The 21,984-nt window shown below is 44.0% G+C and overlaps 1 protein-coding gene across 1 annotated transcript in view; it reads left to right on the forward strand.

Annotated features, from left to right (window-relative positions):
* LOC143959307 (insulin-like growth factor 1 receptor) overlaps positions 1-21,984 on the forward strand; it is a 294,645-nt gene that overhangs the window by 220,574 nt on the left and 52,087 nt on the right. The window contains exons 11-15 of the mRNA XM_077467997.1: positions 1,910-2,196; positions 4,573-4,706; positions 7,726-7,888; positions 15,108-15,216; positions 20,677-20,747. Of these exons, the coding sequence (XP_077324123.1) occupies positions 1,910-2,196; positions 4,573-4,706; positions 7,726-7,888; positions 15,108-15,216; positions 20,677-20,747 (764 nt within the window). The remainder of the gene's footprint in view (positions 1-1,909; positions 2,197-4,572; positions 4,707-7,725; positions 7,889-15,107; positions 15,217-20,676; positions 20,748-21,984) is intronic.

The following is a 21,984-nucleotide window of genomic DNA, read 5'->3' on the forward strand; positions in this document are numbered from 1 at the left end:
TATTTTTGATAGAGCGATGATGGATGAGAATCTGTCGGGTTCTTATTGCTTTCCGTGTTGCTATGGAGGAGAGACAATATTTCTATTTGTTTTATTGACCAATGTCACCAGGGCACAAAGTGTGATCGCGGCCAACATTTTGGGTTGCCGGCAGAATAGAAATAGAAGGGAAATCTTTCAATAAGGACACTTTTTCTCATTTTTGAAACAATTCTTCTCTCTTCCTGTGGTGCCTATAAGGCAGGATGTTGAGGACCATTTCTGAAATGTGGCATAAATGGCAAAAAATAAATAAAAATAAACTGCCAGGAGCTTAAATTGTTACCTACGCCATCCGAAATTTGGCTTTAGACATTCTTCAAATTACATCTGTTGTATCCGTCAAATGCAATGTATCATTGTAGCTGCAAGAAAAGATTTTTCACTGCCACATTTTTCCAGACCTCCCACCACATATGGGGCGGCCCGGCTGCGCCAAATCACGTACCTGTATGTGATTTTGTGCACGTGATCTTTGGGGGCATGCGCTGCTGGAGCGTCACTCCCGCTGCGATTGGTCACAGCGGGAGCCAATCGGCGCCAGACCCACCAGTCGTTCAGAGGAAACACAGCTTGGCGGTCTGCATATGTAAACAAGGCAGATTGCTGTTCTTTCAGGGAATAAAAGAGAGATCTTGTTTCAGTTAAACTGAAAAACTGATCTTTTTTTCCTCCAGTGCATCCTCTTCCCCCCCCACAGTTAGAAAGCACTCCCTAGTAGCACACTTAACCCCTTGATCGCCCTGTGCGTTAACCCCTTCCTTGCCAGTATCATTTATGCAGTGTAGGTAATTAGAAGACTCTGGACGGCCACACTCCAAAACAAAATCTAATTATCTAATTTTTTTCTAATCTTATCTAAATTTAAGGAGTGTAAAATCGTAGCATTGTTTGTAAAAAGGTGGTTGGCTAGCTATCAACCGTGCTCTTGCAATAACGTCAGCACGCCACTCCTCCCAACAAATGTTTTGTCACAAGCTGATGTCGTCCTGGGGCACTCCACACCACCAAAAGAAAGCTTTATCTGTCGGGGGTGGGGGGGAGGGACATACATTTTATTTGTTTACAGTGTCGCACGACCACGCAATTGTCAGTTAAAGCAACGCAGTTCCATATTGCAAAAAATGGCTTGATCAGTAAGGGAATAAAACCTTCCGGAGCTGAAGCGATCAATGCTCTTGTTGCCCAGCCTGTCAGTTTAGTTGGACGGCCATGTCTTGGTAGGTTTGCAGTTGTGCCATACTCTTTCCATTTTCGGAGGATGGATTGAACAGAGCTCCGTGAGATGTTCAAAGCTTGGGATATTTTTTTATAACCTAACCCTGCTGTAAACTTCTCCACAACTTTATCCCTGTGTGTTCCTTGGCCTTCATGATGCTGTTTGTTCACTAACAAACCTCTGAGGGCTTCACAGAACACCTGTATTTATACTGAGATTAAATTACACACAGGTGGACCCTATATACTAATTAGGTGGCTTCTGAAGGCAATTGGTTCCACTAGATTTTAGTTAGGGGTATCAGAGTAAAGGGGGCTGAATAAAAATGCCCCCCCTACTTTTCACATATTTAAAACATTTTGAAAACCATTTATCATTTTCCTTCCAATTCACAATTATGTGCCACTTTGTGTTGGTCTATCACATAAAATCCCAATAAAATACATTTGTTTTTGGTTGTAACAAAATGTGAAAGATTTCAAGGGGTATGAATACTTTTTCAAGGCACTGTAAATGCTGCAGTATGTATTTGACACACATTCGAAATGCACAAGTTACCTGGATGAGTGATGAAATGTCTTCCAACATTACACGTTAAGTCTCATCGAGCGTGACTAAATGCTATTGTATCTTGTTCTGTTTCCTTCATAGACCGGATCGTAGACGACGTGATGTGTTCGGCGCTGCAAATGCAACGCTCTCCAGCGACAGCAAGAACAGCACCACAATAGACTTCTCTAACGCGTCCGACTCTGAGCCGAAGGAGAAAGAGTATCCGTTCTATGAAACAAAAGTGGACTACAAACACGAGAGGACAGTTATTTCGAACCTGCTGCCGTTCACTCTCTACCGCATTGACATCCACAGCTGCAACCATGCAGCAGAAACGCTTGGCTGCAGCGCTTCCAACTTTGTCTTTGCCAGAACCATGCCTGCAGGTGCGTACTTCAGCGTTTTTTGATCCCCACCATTGTGCGCTAGTGCTCAGTGGGCAGAACTTTTGTTTTATTTTTCAGCATGGATCCTGACTCGCATGTTTGTACCCATGTTTGCTAGGAGCCAACCGTTATGATGGTGGCGGTGGCCTAATACCAAATGTGAAATTCTTTATTTTAGGTAGATCTTTTGTTAATGAGCATTGCTAAAAAGAACTTCCTCCATAATTGAACAGACTTCAGGATGGAGGCCTCCTAGGAAAATTACTCTATATCCATGATCTCCAGACTGAGGCCCGGGGGCAGGACGTGGCCCTTTGCTAACATTTATCTGGCCCTTGGGGCACTATTCCACTAACTGGCACCAGTAATGGGACACCATTCCTCCCACTGACACCATTAATTACTTTATTTTTCCCACGGATACCAACAGTGGGGGCGTCTTCCCATTAAAAGGAACGATGGGGCCTTGTTTATGCCCACTGATGCCAGGGCATTCTCTGCTCCCACTGGCCACTACTCCCTGAAGGACAGTAATCTGGCCCTTTGCTTAAAAAGGTTTAGAGACCCCTGTTCTATATGACAGGCCATGTTTGCCAGTTATTGACCTGTACAGTGTATGTCAAGCCAAAAATGTTTTTGTTTCGTGGATAGATAGCACTGGAATGGAATAAAACCCAGGTCTTGTTTTCACTGCTCCCGATGACAGGGAGCGATGATCTCTGTCATGTCACTAGGCAGAATGGGGAAATGCCTTTTTTACGTTGGCATCTTCCCGTTCTGTGGCTCCTTGACACAATTGTGGGCCCCCCCGGCGGACATTGAGTCCGTGGGACCCACGGGCACGGTCACACTGTACGCGGTGGGCGTGTGCGCCCGCTAGCCCCGCCAATTAAAGGGGACATACAGGTGCGCCCATTTGCCCACCGCTGCCACATTGTGCCAACGTATATCGGCACGCAGCGGTCGGAAAGTAGTTAAAGTTGATGGTGGTAGTGGAATAAAAAAAAATTTCCCTACCTCGGTGGTGTCACTAAAAGGAAAAAATGTCCCTGCATCAGTGGTGTCACCGAACTGGTTCGCAAAGTAGGTAAAAACAAATGGTTTAGCCATGTTCTTAGCCCCCCCCGTAGGCCTGAATGCCAACAGGGGGGTGTTCACATGTCATAGTCACAATGCTTCGCTTTGCACCTTCAGTAAAAAGTATCCAACATGTCATGTTCGGTGGGCGGCCATGTTTGCCAGTTATTGACCTGTACAGTGTATGTCGAGCCAAAAACTTTTTTGTTTTTCACAGTGGATAGCACTGGAATGGAATAAAACCCAGGTCTTGTTTTTTGCCACTGTGCAGTGCTCCGTAAAGGAGCTATTGGAGTTCTCCTCACTACTTTTCTAATGAAGACCCAGGTAGCTGTAAAAACCTGACAGGGTTTCCAACCCTTCTCCACTCCAAAAGTAAGAGAAAACGTTTTGGCTTGACCTATACCTAAGTGGTGACCTCCACATATTCTCTCAGTCCTATAATCCAAAGTTTCTTCAGAAAGTCAATGTGGAAGAGAAGACATGGTGAGCATAGTCGGGATGCACTGAATTAAAAGCAAGCCACCCTTCTAATTGTTGCTAACGGGTCAAACTGCCAATAGACTGTATAACAGTGTTTCTCAATTTTATTTAATTTTTTTTTAAACATTTAGGAACCCTTTAACTTTTTAGTCTCCGGGAAGCCTTGCTGATAAACTGCTCACTGTACATTAGGGCGATGGTCAGTGGAGAATGCCTTTTACAGTTTCAGACAGTGGGAAGAATTACTGTATTTATTGGCGTATAACACTCACTTTTTCACCATGAAAATCAGGTGCAAATAGCATGTGCGTGTTATACGCCAATACAAAAATTCCCTCTTAAAATGAATGTGCGTGTTATACGCCGATAAATACGGTATCCCCCTTGCAGATAGGTAAAGAGATCAATGGTGTCATTAGGAACTTGGCTAAGAGGCAGACATTGCTCATTGTTCAAGGAACCCCTTGCAACCTTTTCAACACAGAGGAACTCTTGAAATAACTTGCTAGTCTTAAGGAACCTCTGCTGAAAAATTACTATACTTGCAACTCACGATGCATTAGGATGATGGTCAGTGGGAAGAATGTTCCTTACACTTGTGGTCATTGGGAAGATTTACCCTCTTACAGATGGCTACAAAGAGTGTCAGTGGGAACTTCTGAAAAGCAGGAATTGCTCAAGGACCCCCTAACAACCTCTGGAGCATCTTTTGGGTTCCAAAAAACCCTGGTTGAGAGAGGCTGCTGTACACAGTATCTGTGAGTGTAACCCCCTTTTTATGATGCTAAACTCGCATTACAATATTGTACTTTTCAGCTGGTGCCGATAATATACCTGGAGCGGTCCTCGCTGAGGAAGCAGAAGAAAATGCAGTCATCTTAAAGTGGCCAGAGCCACCTTATCCTAATGGACTTACTCTGATGTATGAGATTGAATTGAAGCAGGGGGAGGTAAGTGTGTGTATGTATATATGATGGCAACTCTAACATAGTGTTCTCAGGATGAACCTAGACCATGCCATGAGAGCTCTTAGGATGAACCTAGACCATGCCATGAGAGCTCTCAGGATTAACCTAGATCATGCCATGAGTGTTCTCAGGATGAACCTAGACCATGCCATGAGAGCTCTCAGGATGAACCTAGACCATGCCATGAGTGCTCTCAGGATGAACCTAGACCATGCCATGAGAGCTCTCAGGATGAACCTAGACCATGCCATGAGAGCTCTCAGGATGAACCTAGACCATGCCATGAGTGCTCTCAGGATGAACCTAGACCATGCCATGAGTGCTCTCAGGATGAACCTAGACCATGCCATGAGTGCTCTCAGGATGGAACCTAGACCATGCCATGAGTGCTCTCAGGATGGAACCTAGACCATGCCATGAGTGCTCTCAGGATGGAACCTAGACCATGCCATGAGTGCTCTCAGGATGGAACCTAGACCATGCCATGAGTGCTCTCAGGATGGAACCTAGACCATGCCATGAGTGCTCTCAGGATGGAACCTAGACCATGCTATGAGTGCTCTCAGGATGGAACCTAGACCATGCTATGAGTGCTCTCAGGATGGAACCTAGACCATGCCATGAGTGCTCTCAGGATGGAACCTAGACCATGCCATGAGTGCTCTCAGGATGGAACCTAGACCATGCCATGAGTGCTCTCAGGATGGAACCTAGACCATGCTATGAGTGCTCTCAGGATGGAACCTAGACCATGCTATGAGTGCTCTCAGGATGGAACCTAGACCATGCTATGAGTGCTCTCAGGATGGAACCTAGACCATGCCATGAGTGCTCTCAGGATGGAACCTAGACCATGCCATGAGTGCTCTCAGGATGGAACCTAGACCATGCCATGAGTGCTCTCAGGATGGAACCTAGACCATGCCATGAGTGCTCTCAGGATGGAACCTAGACCATGCCATGAGTGCTCTCAGGCTGGAACCTAGACCATGCCATGAGTGCTCTCAGGCTGGAACCTAGACCATGCCATGAGTGCTCTCTGGATGAACCTAGACCATGCCATGAGTGCTCTCAGGATGAACCTAGACCATGCCATGAGTGCCGTCATTCCTGGTAAGGGAAACTGGCAGTGGAGCAATTCGGCTTCACAGCCGGTTCCCTACTGCACATGGGTGAAGCACGCTGTGCTCTTGGCCCGACGGTGGAGAAGGGGGGCGAACTTAATTTCCGGAAGTGGGGAAAGGGGTACCTGTCAAAAATAAAACAGGTAACCATTCCCCCCCGAAGGGTGCCAAATGTGACACCGGAGGGGGGAAGGGAGACAGATGAGCGTAAGTTTGAATTTTGGGATTCTCCATAGCCTGGACAAGCTGAATGATGTCAGCCGACAGTGGGCTTTAGCTGCCGTTGACTTAATATGGGTGACAGTAGTGCAGAACAACGTGCGTTCCTGTGATCCCCAGGAGAAGTTGTACCAAAAGAACTTCGTCCCTACCTCTCCTTTAAACCATAATTCACACCTATTGCATTATTCCATGGGTGCTCAACCTGGGGCTCTCCAGCTGTTGCAGAGCTACAAGTCCCACCATGCCTCTGCCTTTGAAAGTCATGCTTGTAATTGTCAGCCTTGCAATGCCTCATGGGACTTGTAGTTTTACAACAGCTGAAGGGCCACAGGTTGAGCACACCTGCATTACGTTAATGCACAAACACAGGGTTTGCACAATATCGCAGTACCTTTTAAATACCACCCAGTGCACACCATGGAATTGTGTTTTAGTGCACTACAGCGCAAAGGTGTGAACCATCTGTGCGGTGTGATTTCACTCGCAAGTATAAAAAATCACTGCACAGAGCAGGTAAAGTATAACATGTTTGTTGTTGTAAAGCTTTCATTTGTTTTTTCTCTCTTTAAAATCATTTTAAGTACTGTATTTTCTGGCATATAAGACTACCTTTTACACTTTAAAAAAATGCCCAAAAATCGGGGGTCATCTTATACGCCATGTATACAATGCTGCCCGATGGATGTCAGCCCCCAAATGTCTGCTAATACTGTATGTGGCTTCAGCTACAAACAGTATACGCCGTTGAGCCAATCCCGGTGAGCGATGTATTCTATTAATGAATACAGAGCCTGCTTGGATTGGAGTAACAACCTCTGTCAATACGAGCAGGCTACATAGAATAGCCTGCTCGTATTGGCTTTGAGAGCGAGCGAGAGAGAGAGCGAGAGAGAGAGCGAGAGAGAGAGCGAGCGAGAGAGCGAGACACACAAGGGCTGATGATGCTACAGCCTCTGCCAATCCAAGCAGGCGTTGTATTCATTAAAATAATACACTGCTCACCATACTTCCCTGGGTAAATCCATTCACTGATCTCCTACTACTATACATCCTGCTATTTGCCTTTGAGGTCCCAGGCACCCAAGAGGGACAGGTAAATCTGGGACATATGACAGGGGGTTATTAAATGCATTTTGGTGGACAATTCCCATAGAATGTAACCCAAAAGTGGTATAGGTTTGGTTAGTGAAAAATTCTACTTTCCAGAGTTGTGGCATTCAATAGATCTCTGTTTGTGTTATTATTGTTTGATTTACTTTATGACATATCACAGCATGGCGGATGAGTAGTTGGCATTCTTGCTTTGTGTTTTTTAATGGTTCTAATGTTTTTTTTTTAAATGGTGTTACCTCAGAAGGGGGGTAGTCTTATACCGCGAGTATTGCCCCAAACCTATGTTTTCACTTGAAAAATAAGGGGTCGTCTTGTACGCCCAGTCGCCTTATACGCCGGAAAATACGGTATATAATTTGTAGAATACGTAGTCCTCCATTGTAAATTTGTGCATTTCTGTCCATTATTGAGTTGTATCTTCAGCTCACTTTTTGTATTCTCTTCTTTTCTTATGTACTGCTGATTGTTTTCTGTAATTTTTATTTTTATTTTTTTTAACCTATAGTCTTTCTCCCTTTTTTATTTTTATGCTATTTCCTCAGCAACGCAATAAAGAATGTGTTTCCAGACAAGAATATGCTAACTTTGGAGGTACCAAACTCATGCGGCTTAACCCAGGCAACTACACCGCGCAGGTGCGCGCCATTTCGCTCTCTGGAAATGGTTCGTGGACGGACATGGTGTCATTCTTTGTAAAGGAGAGAAGTGAGTGTCCTTTTTAGCAATGAGCTGATGTTATAATATGTATATGTGTAATGACTAAAATCAAGGATTTGCTATTTTTCATGACATACTAGAGCTGCACGATTATTGGTTAAAGGGGTTGTAAAGACAAATTTATTTATTTATTTTTTAAATAACAAACCTGTTATACTTCCACTGTGCAGCTCGTTTTTCACAGAGTGGCCCCGAACCTGCTCTTCTGGGGTCCCTCGGCGGCTGTCTTGGCTCCTCCCTGCAATAACTAACCACCTTCATGCTTTCTCTCTCGCATGGTGGTTAGTTCTTGCGGGCACGCTTCCGTGATACGGCCGGCAGCTATAGCCGCTCACTTTATCACTCACCGTGTCATTGGATGTGATTGACAGCAGCCAATGGATGCGCTGCTTTCAATTCATCCACGCTAGGCTGAGCGGCGAAGAAGACATTGGGGGCGAGCGCAGCAGGTGAACGGGCTCAGGTAAGTAAAACGGGGGGTGGGGCTGGGGGGGGGCAGTATTGTCAGATGTTTTTGCATAGGATGCATTAAGGTGAAAAAACACGAACCTTTACAACCCCTTTAAAAAAAATTGCGATCTCGATTCAACACTCTGCCCCCCCCCCCCACGATCTTAATCCGACATTTCGTTTTCAATATTATTTTTTTAGGTATTTAAAGTATACAACGTCAATAATAGCCGTTATGACAATAAACCGTCATTAATAATAACCTAGGGTATTAATCTTTTGTAACAATTAAGGGTACATACTGACATAAAAATACTGAATTGCCAGTTAACTTATGAACATATAATGCGTGATTCAGAAAGAACAGTGTAAAGAGGAATATCGTCTATAAACTATATGTATACCGTATATACTCGAGTATAAGCTGAGTTTTTGAGCACATTTTTAAGGCTGAAATCGGGCGTGGGAGTAGACCATCCAAAAAATGCTATGTTAGATCTAAGAGGCTCACCTCTTGCTAAGAAATCAGTATGTGTCGGATATCATGTAAAAAAGGAAATTATAATGCTAAATTATGAGGAACTCGCAACACCGGTCTGAAGTATCAGCCAGTCTGAACTCTACAGCAGTTGTGGATACTAGGGTTGTCCCGATACCATTTAAGACCGAGTACAAGTACCAATACTTTTTTCAAGTACTCTCTGATACCGATTACAGATACTTTTCTTTTAATGTCATGTGACAGTTTTCAGAGCACAATACAGATTAGGTGGCACTGATATGCAGCACTAATAGGATTTGGTGGCACTGATGAGCACTGACTGATGGCTGGAACTGACAAATGATTGGCAATGATAGATGGCATTGATAAGTAGCTGGCACTGATAGATAGAACTGACAGGTGGCTGGCACTGATAGGGGCACTTCTGGACATTGGGCACTGATAGATGGCACTGACAGATGGCTGGCACTGATAAGGCAGCACTTACAGGCATTGGACACTAATAGGTGGCATTTATGGGCACCGATGGGCAGGCACTGAAATGCCATGAAAGGAAAGGCTGCCTGCGACACCCATCTTGGTACTCCTGGCACTCGGCCGCATAAAAGCAGCAGCGGCTATCTTCTTACACCCAGCCTGAACTATATGGGCTGGGTGTAACAAGATGTCTGCTGCTGGCTTACTGCGGCCGAGTGCAGGGTGTACCAAGATGGGTGTCGGGATCTTCAAACGCTGACGTTGACACGAGCGTCACTTCCGTTGTTCCACCCGCTGACTTCCGGTTGTGCCGGGTCACCTAATCTGATGAAACACCGCCTCTCCCAGGTATCCTATCAGGCACTGGAAGCTTTTGTGCAAGTACATGCGCAAATGCTCGGTATCGGTCCCGGGACAACCCTAGTGGATACCCCAGGTGACCTGAGTGCCCACGAAAGGGCAAGTATAGTAGAACAAGTAGAGAGGGGAAAAAAAAGTGGGGGGTGGTATTAGACACTCCATGGCATAGCTGTCTCATAGAGTATTTAACAGGTATTTAATCCAGAGGTCTTTTCGAACGGGACAAGTTTATCATTTAGAATCGCCGCGCTCATTTACCTTCATCCAAGGAAGTTTGGATCCTAATAAGTGAAAGGGGGCCTGTGGAAGATTTCCATGATCTGGCTATGGAGACCCTGGCTGCTGCAAATATAAAGGCTTTAGAGAGGGATTCCACCAAAAAAAAAAATATTAAAAGCCAGCAGCTATAAATACTACAGCTGCTGACTTTTAATAAATGGACACTCACCTGTCCTGGGTTCCAGCGATGCCGGCAGCCGAGGCCCTCGGCTGCTGCCGCCACCATTCTAGGTGAGGGAATCAGGAAGTGAAGCGAATCGGCTTCACTTTCCGGTTCCCTACTGCGCATGCGCGAGTCGCGCAGCGCAATAGGAAATCTCCGCGCTGTCACTGGGACCCGTGTGTGTCCCAGCAGACAGCGCGGCAGGGCAGGAAATGGCGTAGACTCCCACGGGAGTCTATGCCCGGAAGTGGGTGTAAATACCTGTCTTTGACAGGCATCTCCACCCCCCTCCCCCCTGAAAGGTGCCAATTGTGACACCGGAGGGGGGGAGGGATCCGATCAGCGGAAGTTCCACTTTAGGGTGGAACCCCGCTTTTAAGTCTCCTTTTGTGTGTCTCGTCGTTCCCTCTATAGGGCGCCCCAGCAGAGCTTGCAGTGATGATTTAACGAGGTTCATTTGAGTATATGAAATTATAGGTATGGATCCAGAACCTGCCGGACTTTTGGCCTTTTCCACCAAACATGGAACATTGTGCCATTCATACCACACCCTCTGAAACACTGCGGGGACGCACCAAGGAAAAATGATGCCACTCTCACTGGCACCATATACCACCACAGAAGGACCTTATAGTTCACTTCAATCAGCGATGTCTTGATATATGACTTGGATGCACTTTGTGCTATCTTACTCCAATCCTCCACAACCAGAGAGTCTCCTCCAGGTCCTCCTCCCATTTGTGCACATAAAATAACTTTTCAGATGTGGGGTCAATATGGAATACATTTTGTATATGTGACCGGTGTGTTTGTCGAAAATCCTGCATAGATATTCCATTGGTGTTGACGAGGTTAAATCTGGCAAATGTTTATTCAAGCGGACCTTCAGTAATTTTTTTACAACTTTCCATCTATTAAATCTTCTGCCCTTGTTGTGTTAACTTTGGATAGTAAAACTTTTTTTTTTTTCTGCCAGTAAATACCTTATACAGCCTATCCTGTTGCTTGTCTGGTGATTAGCCTAGACTTATGACATCATGCACAGCTCTCTCTGTTTGCCAGGAAGGGAGGGGGGGGGGGGGGGCGAGTCATGAGAGGGCCAATGAGAGCTGTAAAGCTGGAGGTGAGCCTGTGTGTAAATCCAGGAAGTGAATAGGCAGCAGCTTCAGCTTCCCACAGTTAAAATGGTTACAGAAAGACTCAGTAGAGGGAGATTTCTGCAGCATATTTTGCAAGTACAGAATCGCAGTATATATAAAATAATATGCAAAGTGGTTGGAGGGAAGCTTCAAAATGGCAAAGAAGGTTTTGTATTACAAATTATGTGAGCAGACTGCAGTTCCTCTTTTTAACATTGCTCAGCGCTGTGAGAGAAAAGGAAACATTGTAATATTTGGTTCTTTTAGATCAAAGGAATGAACTTCGGTCTGCAAATGAGATCAGTTGCGTACATGTATTTTCTGCTAGAAAACTACTTAGGACCCTCAAACAACAAAAGATTGTTACAACCACGTGTAGTAATGAGATCAGTATGATAACGAGCATTTTAGACCCTTGAGATTTCTTGTCTGTTGATAATAGGCCGTTGTGCAAAATGCTTTAGGCCTCATATACAATAGCAGTGGGGGAGGGGGGGTTTAACCCTGCGGTTGAGCCGCGGTTTTACTTGACCCCCAACTACTCCGCCTTTAGCGGCTGAGGCAGAATTACAGTGGGGAAAATAATTATTAGATCCCCTGCAGATTTTGTACGTTTGCCAACTTGCAAAGAAATGAGGGGTCTAATTTTTTTTATTTTTTATCATAGGTATTTTTAAAATGATAGAGACAGAATATCAACCTAAAATCCCGAAAAAGCACATAATGCAAATGTTATAAGTTGAGTTGCAGTTCAGTGAGTAAAATAAGTATTCGATCCCCAAGCAAAACATGACCAAGTACTTGGTGGAGAAACCCTTACTGGGAAGCACAGACATAAGACGTTTCTTGGCGTTGGTGATCAGGTTTGCACACATCTCAGGAGGAAGTTTGCTCCATTCTTTTTTTTTTTTATTTTTTTTTACAGATCTTAAAGCCTTAAGGTTTCCTGGCTGTCGCTTGGTAACTCAAAGTTGCAGCTCTCTCGATAAATTTTCTATAGGATTAAGGTCTGGGGACTGGTTCGGCCACTTCATGATCTTAATGCGCTTCGGCTTGAGACACTGCTTTGTTGCCTTAGCGGTATCTTTTGGGTCATTGTCATGCTGAAAGACCCATCTTCAGTGTTCTGGCTGAGGGAAGAAGGTTCTCATCGAAGATTTTACAATACATCGGCCACGTCCATTTGCCCCTTAATGTGGCAACGTCGGCCTGTACCTTTTAGCAGAGTAACGGCCCCAAAGCAAATTGTTTCCACCTCCGGGCTTGACTGTAGGGATGGCGTTCTTAGGGTCATACCCTGTTTCCCCTAAAATAAGACCTAGCGTGATTGTCGGTGTTGGCTGCAATATAAGCCCTACCACCCAAATAAGCCCTACTCTGTTTCCTCAAAAATAAGCCCTACCCTGAAAAGAAGACCTACAAGGACTTTAACTAGGGCTTTTATTGCAGCTATCACCGACAATCACACTAGGTCTTATTTTAGGGGAAACAGGGTAGTCAGCATTTTTCTTCCTCCAAACACGACAAGTCCCCCTCCTGAAGAAGTCACATGTACAGTCATGACAATGAACATCTAAATGATTCAGAGAAGGATTGGGAGAAAGTGCTGTGGTTAGATGAGTCCAAAATGTATCTCTTTGGTATTAACTCAACTCTCCATGTTTGGAGGAAGAAAAATGCTGATTATGACCCTTAGAACACCATCCCTACAGTCAAACACGGAGGTGAAAACATGATGCTTTTGGGCCGTTTCTCTGCTAAAGGCACAGGCCAACTTTGCCACATTGAGGGGCCAATGGATGGGGCTATGTATCATTTAACCGCTTCCCAACCGCCTCACGCCGATATATACGTCGGCAGAAGGGCACGTACAGGCCGAATCACGTACCTGTACGTTGCCCTTTAAGAGGCAGCAGGGGGCGTGCCCGCGGGAAGCTCTTGCGTCGGGTCGCACATCCCACAAACTCAATCGCCACGGGGATACCCGCGATCGCCTCACGGAGAGGAAGAATGGGGAGATGCTAAAGTAAACAAGCATCTCCCTGTTCTGCCTAGGAACAGTGACGCTGATCTCTGCTCCCTGTGATTGGAGCAGAAATCAGTGATGTGTAAAACACAGCCACGCCCCCCACGGTTAGCAACACGCCTCTAGGACACACTTAACCCCTACACTGCCACCTAGTGGTTAACCCATTTACTGCATTTGTATAGCACTGATTGCTGTATGAATGACAATGGTCCCAAAAATGTGTCAAAAATGTCCGATGTGTCCACCATAATGTCGCAGTCATGATAAAAATCGCTGATCGCCGCCAGTTAAAAAAAAAATATATATATTATTAAAAATGCCATAAAACGATCCCCTATCTTGTAAACGCTATAACTTTTGCGCAAACTACTCGCTTATTGCGATTTTTTTTTTTTATTTTTTTTTTTGTCAAAAATATGTAGAAGAATACGTATCGGCCTAAACTGAGGAAAACAATAGTTTTTTTTTATATATATTTTTGATGGATATTTATTATAGCGTAAAGTAAAAAATAATGCGTTTTTTTTTTTTTTTTTTTTTTCAAAATTGTCGGCTTTTTTTTTTTTATAGTGCAAAAAATAAAAACCACAGAGGTGATCAAATACCACCGAAAGAAAACTCTATTTGTGGGGGGAAAAAAAGACGTCAATTTTGTTTGGGAGTCACGTTGCACGACCGCGCAATTGTCAGTTAAAGCGACGCAGTGACGAATCGCAAAAAGTGCTCTGGTCAGGAAGGGGATGAAGTGGTTAAAATACACCTATGATAAAAAAAAAAAAAAAAATGATAGACCCTTAATTTTCTTTGTAAGTGGGCAAACTTACAAAATCTGCAGGGGAACAAAAATGATTTATTCCACTATATACCCCCCTGTAGCTGTAGGTGGGAGCTACCGCCTGCCAGTAGCAATCCATTCAAGTGAATGGTTGCCGCTTTTCAAATGCCCCGCAACAGCAAGCGTTGTCCTGCTAGTGCGGGATTCAAGGGGTTAAAGCAGGCAGTGAGGAGATGATACAACGCTTCCTCTGTGTCTGACAAACGCTCTCTGAAAAGTTATTTGATCACACTTCCGACAGCAGCATTAGTGTGAATGAGCCCTACATCTCTTGCATCTCATGCTGCCAATGAGGAATATCGGTTCTAGTGCCCGTACCTTTGTAACATTGCTGTACGGTGTGCGTTTCCATGTCCTCCATCTAGGCTTATTAAAGTGGTTGTAAACCCTTACAAACCACTTTGACCTACAGGTAAGCCTAGATTAAGGCTTACCTGTAGGTCCAAGTAATATCTCCTAAACCTACATGGTTTAGGAGATATTTACAAAAAGACAGCCAACGCTGTCTACGGCACATACGCCGTAGACAACGGCGCATGCGCCGTAGACAGCAGCGCACTGGGCAGGCCGCAGATCGCGGCGACATGCCGCTCGTGTCGGCCCCCGTGCGCATGCGCGGGAGTGACGTCATCGCGGCTCCAGCGAATCACAGAGCCGGAGCCACGAGACCCGGAAGTCGCTCCGGGATACATGGCAGCGGCGAAGAGGAAGACAGAGGACCGCTGCGGGGGCTTAGTTCTCAGGTAAGTTATTCATAATGAGCTAGTATGTTATGCATACTAGCTCATTATACCTTTGCCTTACAGGGTGTGTTTTTTTTTTTTTTTTTTATATTGCCTTTACTTCCTCTTAAGACTTGTTAAAAGATGCAGTCGTTCTATTCATCTCTGTTAAGTTTGTCTTACCAAGAAAACTGATTATTATTGTAGACAAGCTCTTGTCTTGTTGCTGACTATTCATGTTTTTTGTGCAGCTCCTGAGACTCCCGAAGGCCTCATGCACCTGGCCGTGGTCCTTCCAGTCACTACGGTTTTATTACTTGTGTCCATCTTTATCATTGCCTGCTATGTCACCAAGAAAAGGTAAGTCCTGCTGTGTTCTAACGAGTAATATAAAAAGCTCCTGTATAAGGACACTTAAACGGATCGTAAAAAAATAAAAATAAAGATCCACTGAAGAAAACCAATTCCATTAAACTTGCAGTGGAAAGTTGTGCCTACAGGTAAGTGTGTAATAAGGCTTGCCTGTAGGTACAGTGACTATCTCTTAAACTTGAGCTGCTTAGGAGATATTCACGTTGGCTGCAGCTGGTGACGTCACTTGAGCGCAGGGCACACTGGGTGCGCCCTGAATGCAGAGTGCCATGCTGCGATTGAGACTGCCATGTGCGGGAGTGACATCATCACAAACCGGGCATTCGAAAAGTTGAAGAGCGCAAACCCAGTAGAACTGTCGAGTGAATATGGAAATGCCGGGAGTGGTGCATATATGGAAGGAGCGCCAGACCAAACAATAAGAGTCCAATTTAATTTATTGGTAATGTGCTAAAAGACATCCAACGCATTTTGGGAGGTCAAAGGGCGCCTGCCCTCTTCATCAGTAGCCCTGATGAAGGGGCGTTCCTTTGATCCCCTAAATGCGTTGGTTATCTTTTAGCAAAATACCATTAATTGAAATTGGACTGGTCTATGTTTTGATCTGGTGCTCCTTCCAGATATGCACATTTTTTTTACTAGTAACTTTCTGGGGTACCCACTGGAGCATATCCTGGTGTGCAGCCTAACCCGAATCTGTAAGCTCTTCAAATGTTTTTGCCCTCTCACTACTTCATATAAACTTTCATATATACAGTTGTGCTCATAAGTTTACATACCCTGGCAGAATTTATGATTTCTTGGCCATTTTTCAGAGAATATGAATAACACAAAAACATTTCTTTCACTCATGGTTGGTGTTTGGCCAAAGCGATATTATCGATAAACTGTGTTTGTTTATTCTTTTTAAATCATAATGGCAACAGAAACTATCCAAATGACCCTGATCAAAAGTTTACATACCCCAGCTCTTAATACCGTGTATTGCCCCCTTTAGCATCAATGACAGCTTGAAGTCTTTTGTGGTATTTGTGGATGAGGCTCTTTGTCTTCTCAGATGGTAAAGTTGCCCATTCCTCTTGGCACAAAGCCTCCAGTTCCTGTCAATTCTTGGGCTGTCTTGCATGGACGGTACGTTAGAGATCTCCCCAGAGTGGCTCAATGATATTGAGGTCAGGAGACTGAGATGTCCTCTCCAGAACCTTCACTTTATTCTGCTGTAGCCAATGACAGGTGGACTTGGTCTTGTGTTTTGGATCATTGTCATGTTGGAATGTCAAAGTACGTCCCATGCACAGCTTCCTGACTGATGAATGCAAATGTTTCGCCAGTATTTTTTGATAACATACTGCATTGAATGAATGAAATACTTATATAGCGCACAATGCGAACTGAATCGCCTCTAGGCGCTCATCTTGCCATACATTTTTACCAAATTTCCTGTGCCTTTGTAGCTCACACATCCACAAAACATCAGCGATTCACCTCCGTGTTTCACAGTAGGAATGGTGGACCTTTCATCACAGGCCTTGTTGACTCCTCTACAAATGTAGCATTTATGGTTGTGGCCAAAAAGCTCAATTTTGGTCTCACCACAGCCACAACACATGTTACTAGAGAGTTCTGTATTTCATCTGAAGTTATTTATGGGATTTTCTTGGCAGTTGTGGCTGAGATTTTAGTTGGTCTACCTGACTGTGGTTTGGTTTCAACAGAACCCTTCATTTTCCACTTCTTGATTAGAGTTTGAACACTGCTGATTGGCATTCTCAATTTCTTGGATATCTTTTTATATCCCTTTCCTGTTTTATACATTTCAACTACCTTTTCCCGCAGATCCTTTGACAATTCTTTTGCTTTCCCCATGACTCAGAATCCAGAAACGTCAGTGCAGCACTGGATGAAAGATGCAAGGGTCTGTCGGGAATCCAGAAACTCATTGACCTTTTATACACACACACTAATTACAAGTAAACAGATCGGAGGTGAGGATGGTTACCTTTTAATAGCCATTCAAACCTCTTTGTGTCAACTTGTGTGCATGTTATCAGGCCAAAATCACCAGGGTATGTAAACTTTTGATTGGGGTCATTTGGGTAGTTTCTGTTGCTATTATGATTTAAAGAGTAAACACAGTTGATTGATAATAAATGTCTTCAGCCAAACACTAACCATGAGTGAAGAAATCATAAATTCTGCCAGGGTATGCACACTCATGAGCACAACTGTATATAAAGTGTGTGTGTGTGTGTGTGTGTGTGTGTGTATATACACACGCACAACTCTCACACTATATTACCAAAGGTATTGGGATGCCTGCCTTTACACGCACATGAACTTTAATGGATTCCAGTCTTAGTCCATAGGGTTCAATATTGAGTTGGCCCACCCTTTGCAGCTATAACAGCTTCAACTCTTCTGGGAAGGATATCCACGTGGTTTAGGAGTGTGTCTATGGGAATGTTTGACCATTCTTCCAGAAGCGCATTTGTGAGGTCAGGCACTGATATGGGACAAGCAGGCCTGGCTCGCAGTCTGCATTTCTGAAGCTCTCCACAAGTGATCCTTGGCTCTTGGACGACTCTTCTGATAATTCTTTTCACTACTCTGTCATAAATCTTGCGAGTAGCACCTGGTCGTGGCCAGTTTATGATGAAATTATGTTCTTTCCACTTCCAGATTATGGCCCCAACAGTGCTCACTGAAACATTCAGAAGTTTAGAAATCCTCCTGTAACCAATGCCATCAGTATGTTTTGCAACAATAAGCTTGCAAAGGTCTTGAAAGAGCTCTTTGCTTTTACCCATCATGAGATATGTCTTGTGTGGCACCTTGGTAATGAGACAGCTTTTTATAGGTCAGTTGAGACTGAATCGGCTGGTATTAATTTGCACAAGATTTCAGCTGGTGTCTTAGCTTTCCATGTCTTTTTGCACCCCCCCTTTTCTTCATGTGTTCAATGCCTTTTCCCTGTGTCATTCCAATTTTTTACACATCATTTCTGAACGTACTATTTGTTTTGGTTTCTTTTGTATGTATGCATTGCATGGGTTGTTACTGACGAGTGGTGAACATTTCATGTCAATAGCGCCTTTAGAAATATATTTACCTAGAAAAATGGTGATGTCTACTTATTTTACCTGCTGTATATTAGTTCCCTACCATGAACAGAGTATGTAGTTGCCATTTTCTATGGCATATAGACGCAATTGGTGGTATCCCACTTTTGTTAATGTTTATATGCAAACCAGAGAATCTACTATATTCAAATATTTTTTGAATTTCTGGGATATCCTGTCCTGGCTGCGATGAATAAATGAATGCATCATCTCCAAAAAATACAGTTTTGATTTTTTTTTTTTTCTAACTTTATTCCCTTCAAGGATGACCCAAAATGAAGATATATAGAAGGTTCAAAAGCAATATTACATAAAATAGGTTTTTAATTTGATAGGGTTCAATTGCACATTCAAAGATGCTTCAAAGTTTCGGGTTGACTTCATTTTAGTAGTGCAGGACATGTGTGTGCTTGTATAATTATGGCAGACAGATGAATTAATTCCGCGTTTTCCTTTATTTATATAAAGCAAACCAGTCTGCCATTCTAATTTTAGGGTTTTATGAATCTTGTTTTGGTTTTGTCTCCCATTTCTATTACCTTTTGACTGTGACCAGTGTGTAGAAAAGGGAGATTAGGTATAAAGAAAAGGTTATGTTTGTCTATGATTACTCCTTGGAGATATCAGTATTTTACAGGATTAAAATATTAGTAGAAGATCTGTTGGGGCGTGTATGTATATCATGTGAGACATGGAAATATATATTTATTATTATATATTTTATTTATATATATATATATATATATATATATATATATATATATATATATATATATATATAATATTTTTTTTTTATTTTTTTTAACTGTTACATGTAGCACTACTCCTAACTTCAAAGTGAAAGTTTATATATCAATGTTCATTTCCAGGAAGATTACTATGTGAATGATTTATTTTCTAATCTTATATTAACCACTTTCAGCCCCGGACCATTTTGCTGGTCAAGGACCAGACCACTTTTTGCGATTCGGCACTGCGTCGCTTTAACTGACAATTGCGCGGTCATGCAACGTGACTCCCAAACAATCAGATCAGGAACATCCCACAAGAGCTGCAGTTTGGGAGTTGCTCTGACCCAGTTGTCTAGCCGGGGGGTCTCCAAACTTTTCAAACAAAGGGCCAGTTTACTGTCCTTTAGACTTTAGTGGGGACCAGCTTGTGGCAAAGGGGGGTAGAAAATGTCCCAGGCTCAACATCAGTGATAATAAACATGGCCTCTGGGTTGGTGGTCAGTAGGAGGAGGAATAGTACTCCATCGCTGGTAAAAGTGGGAGAAATAGTACTCCTTTGTTGGTATCAGTGGGAGGAATAGTGCCCCATCATTTAGTGTCAATGGCAGGAATTATGCCCCACTGTTGGTGTCAGTGGTGCCCTGTATCATTGGGAGGAGTAGTGCCTCGTGTCATTGGGAGGAGTAGTGCCTCGTGTCATTGGGAGGAGTAGTGCCTCGTGTCATTGGGAGGAGTAGTGCCTCGTGTCATTGGGAGGAGTAGTGCCTCGTGTCATTGGGAGGAGTAGTGCCTCGTGTCATTGGGAGGAGTAGTGCCTCGTGTCATTGGGAGGAGTAGTGCCTCGTGTCATTGGGAGGAGTAGTGCCTCGTGTCATTGGGAGGCTCGTATCCTTGGGAGGAGTAGTGCCTCGTATCCTTGGGAGGAGTAGTGCCTCGTATCCTTGGGAGGAGTAGTGCCTCGTATCCTTGGGAGGAATATTGCCCCAAGGGCCAATAAAAGCTAGAAAAGGGCCGCAGTTTGGATACCACTGCTCTAGCCATTATAATTTGTCCAAATTTTACCAAAGTTGCTCAAAACTTTAGGCTTGCCCATTTTTTTCTGCTTTCAACACATCAACCTCAGGGACAACATGTTTACTTGCTTCCTAATTCATCCTACCCACTTGCAGGTGCCATTGTCACGACATAATCAATGTTATTCACTTGATCTGTCAGTGGCCATAATGTTCTCGATGGTCAATGTATGTTCCAAAGTATTCAAGAGTGTAGACGGACAAATTACAGGCACAGCGCTAGTTTATTTTTCATTTCTTTTAATAAGCTGACTCGGGCATCATTTAACAGCCACGGCATTTAATTTACAGCCGTGAAAGGGGAGATTTTTAAAGTGAACATTTCTTGTGAAATACGTTGGTGACCGTAATTTTTCCTACACAAGTATTAACGCCGAATGTTTAAGCTGTGCACGATACATCTTCTCCAGTGCAGTAATCTGTGAAAAAGCACAATGCCATTTAGTTTTTGTTCATATATAGAATTTAGTGATCTGATTCTCTAATACACCTCGGAATAATGTCACCTTTTTTGCATTCCCACAGGAACAGCGATCGGCTAGGAAATGGAGTGCTGTACGCATCGGTGAATCCCGAGTACTTCAGTGCAGCAGAAAGTAAGTAGCTGCTGCCATTAGTTATGTAACTTGTGATGTTCAATGGCTGGCACTGACTTTGTACCCAGAGCTATAGAAGAAAGACAGATCTCTGTATCGTAGAACAGTTTGGTGCCTTTACGTCATTTGGCATTTCTAGACATGGGTTACTTTGGCTGGTTTCAGTTTGTTGCCAAAGTGGAAATTCCAAAGCTTTGTTTTACTAGCTGAACAAGTTTTGGCACGACCCATCACATTCACATTGGTAATGAACCAGGGCAAAAAAATATTCAGCTTCCACCAACACCGCAGTATGTTCTAGTTCATAGCCTCATAACCTTACATACCCCAGGGACCCCATTCATTCAGGTTTTACATCAGGGGTCTCCACACTTTCTAAACAAAGGGCAAGATTACTGTCCTTCAGACTTGGTGATTGTAAAGTCTCTGGGATTTTTTAGTTAAAAATAACAAACATGCTCTACTTAACTGCTCACGCAGTGGTTTTACACAGAGCAGTCCTGATCCTCCTCTTCTCGGGTCCCTATTCTGCTCTGCTGGCCCCTCCCTCCAGTTGAGTGCCCCCACAGCACGCAGCTTGCTATGGGGGCACACGAGCCAAGCCACAGCTCCGTGAGTCCATTCAGACACGGAGCCCTGGCCCCGTCCCCCTTTCTCTACTCATTGGCTGACTAACTTTGACAGCAGCGGGAGCCAATGGCACTGGCACTGCTGTCTCAGCCAATGAGGAGGCGAGTCCCGGGCAGCCGAGACACTCCTACAACATCGCTGGATCTAGAGGGGGGTTGCTGCCTATAGAAGGCTTTTTATCTTAATGCATAAAATGCAAGATTAAGATAAAAAAAAAAAAAAACTTCTGCCTTTACAATCACTTTAAGGGGGGCTGGACTGTGGCCATTGGGAGTAGAAATGGTCTTGATGTTAGTGGGGATAAACCATGCCCCATCATTGGTGGGAGGAATTGTGCCCCATTGTTGGTGCCATTGGGGAGGAGTTGTGCCCCACCATTGGGAGGAGTTGTGCCCCATCTTTGCAGTCATTGGGAGAAATTGTGCCCCATCTTTGGTGTCATTGGGAGGAATTGTACCATGTCTTTGGAGTCATTGGGAGGAATTGTACTATGTCTGGAGTCATTGGGAGGAATTGTGCCTTATCTTTGGAGTCATTGGGAGGAATTGTGTCCCATCTTTGGAGTCATTGGGAGGAATTGTGTCCCATCTTTGGAGTCATTGGGAGG

The sequence above is a fragment of the Lithobates pipiens genome, unplaced genomic scaffold (genome assembly GCF_037356315.1).
Source record: "Lithobates pipiens isolate NorthernLeopardFrog02 unplaced genomic scaffold, aLitPip1_a1.2 Scaffold_7, whole genome shotgun sequence".
NCBI lineage: Eukaryota > Metazoa > Chordata > Amphibia > Anura > Ranidae > Lithobates > Lithobates pipiens.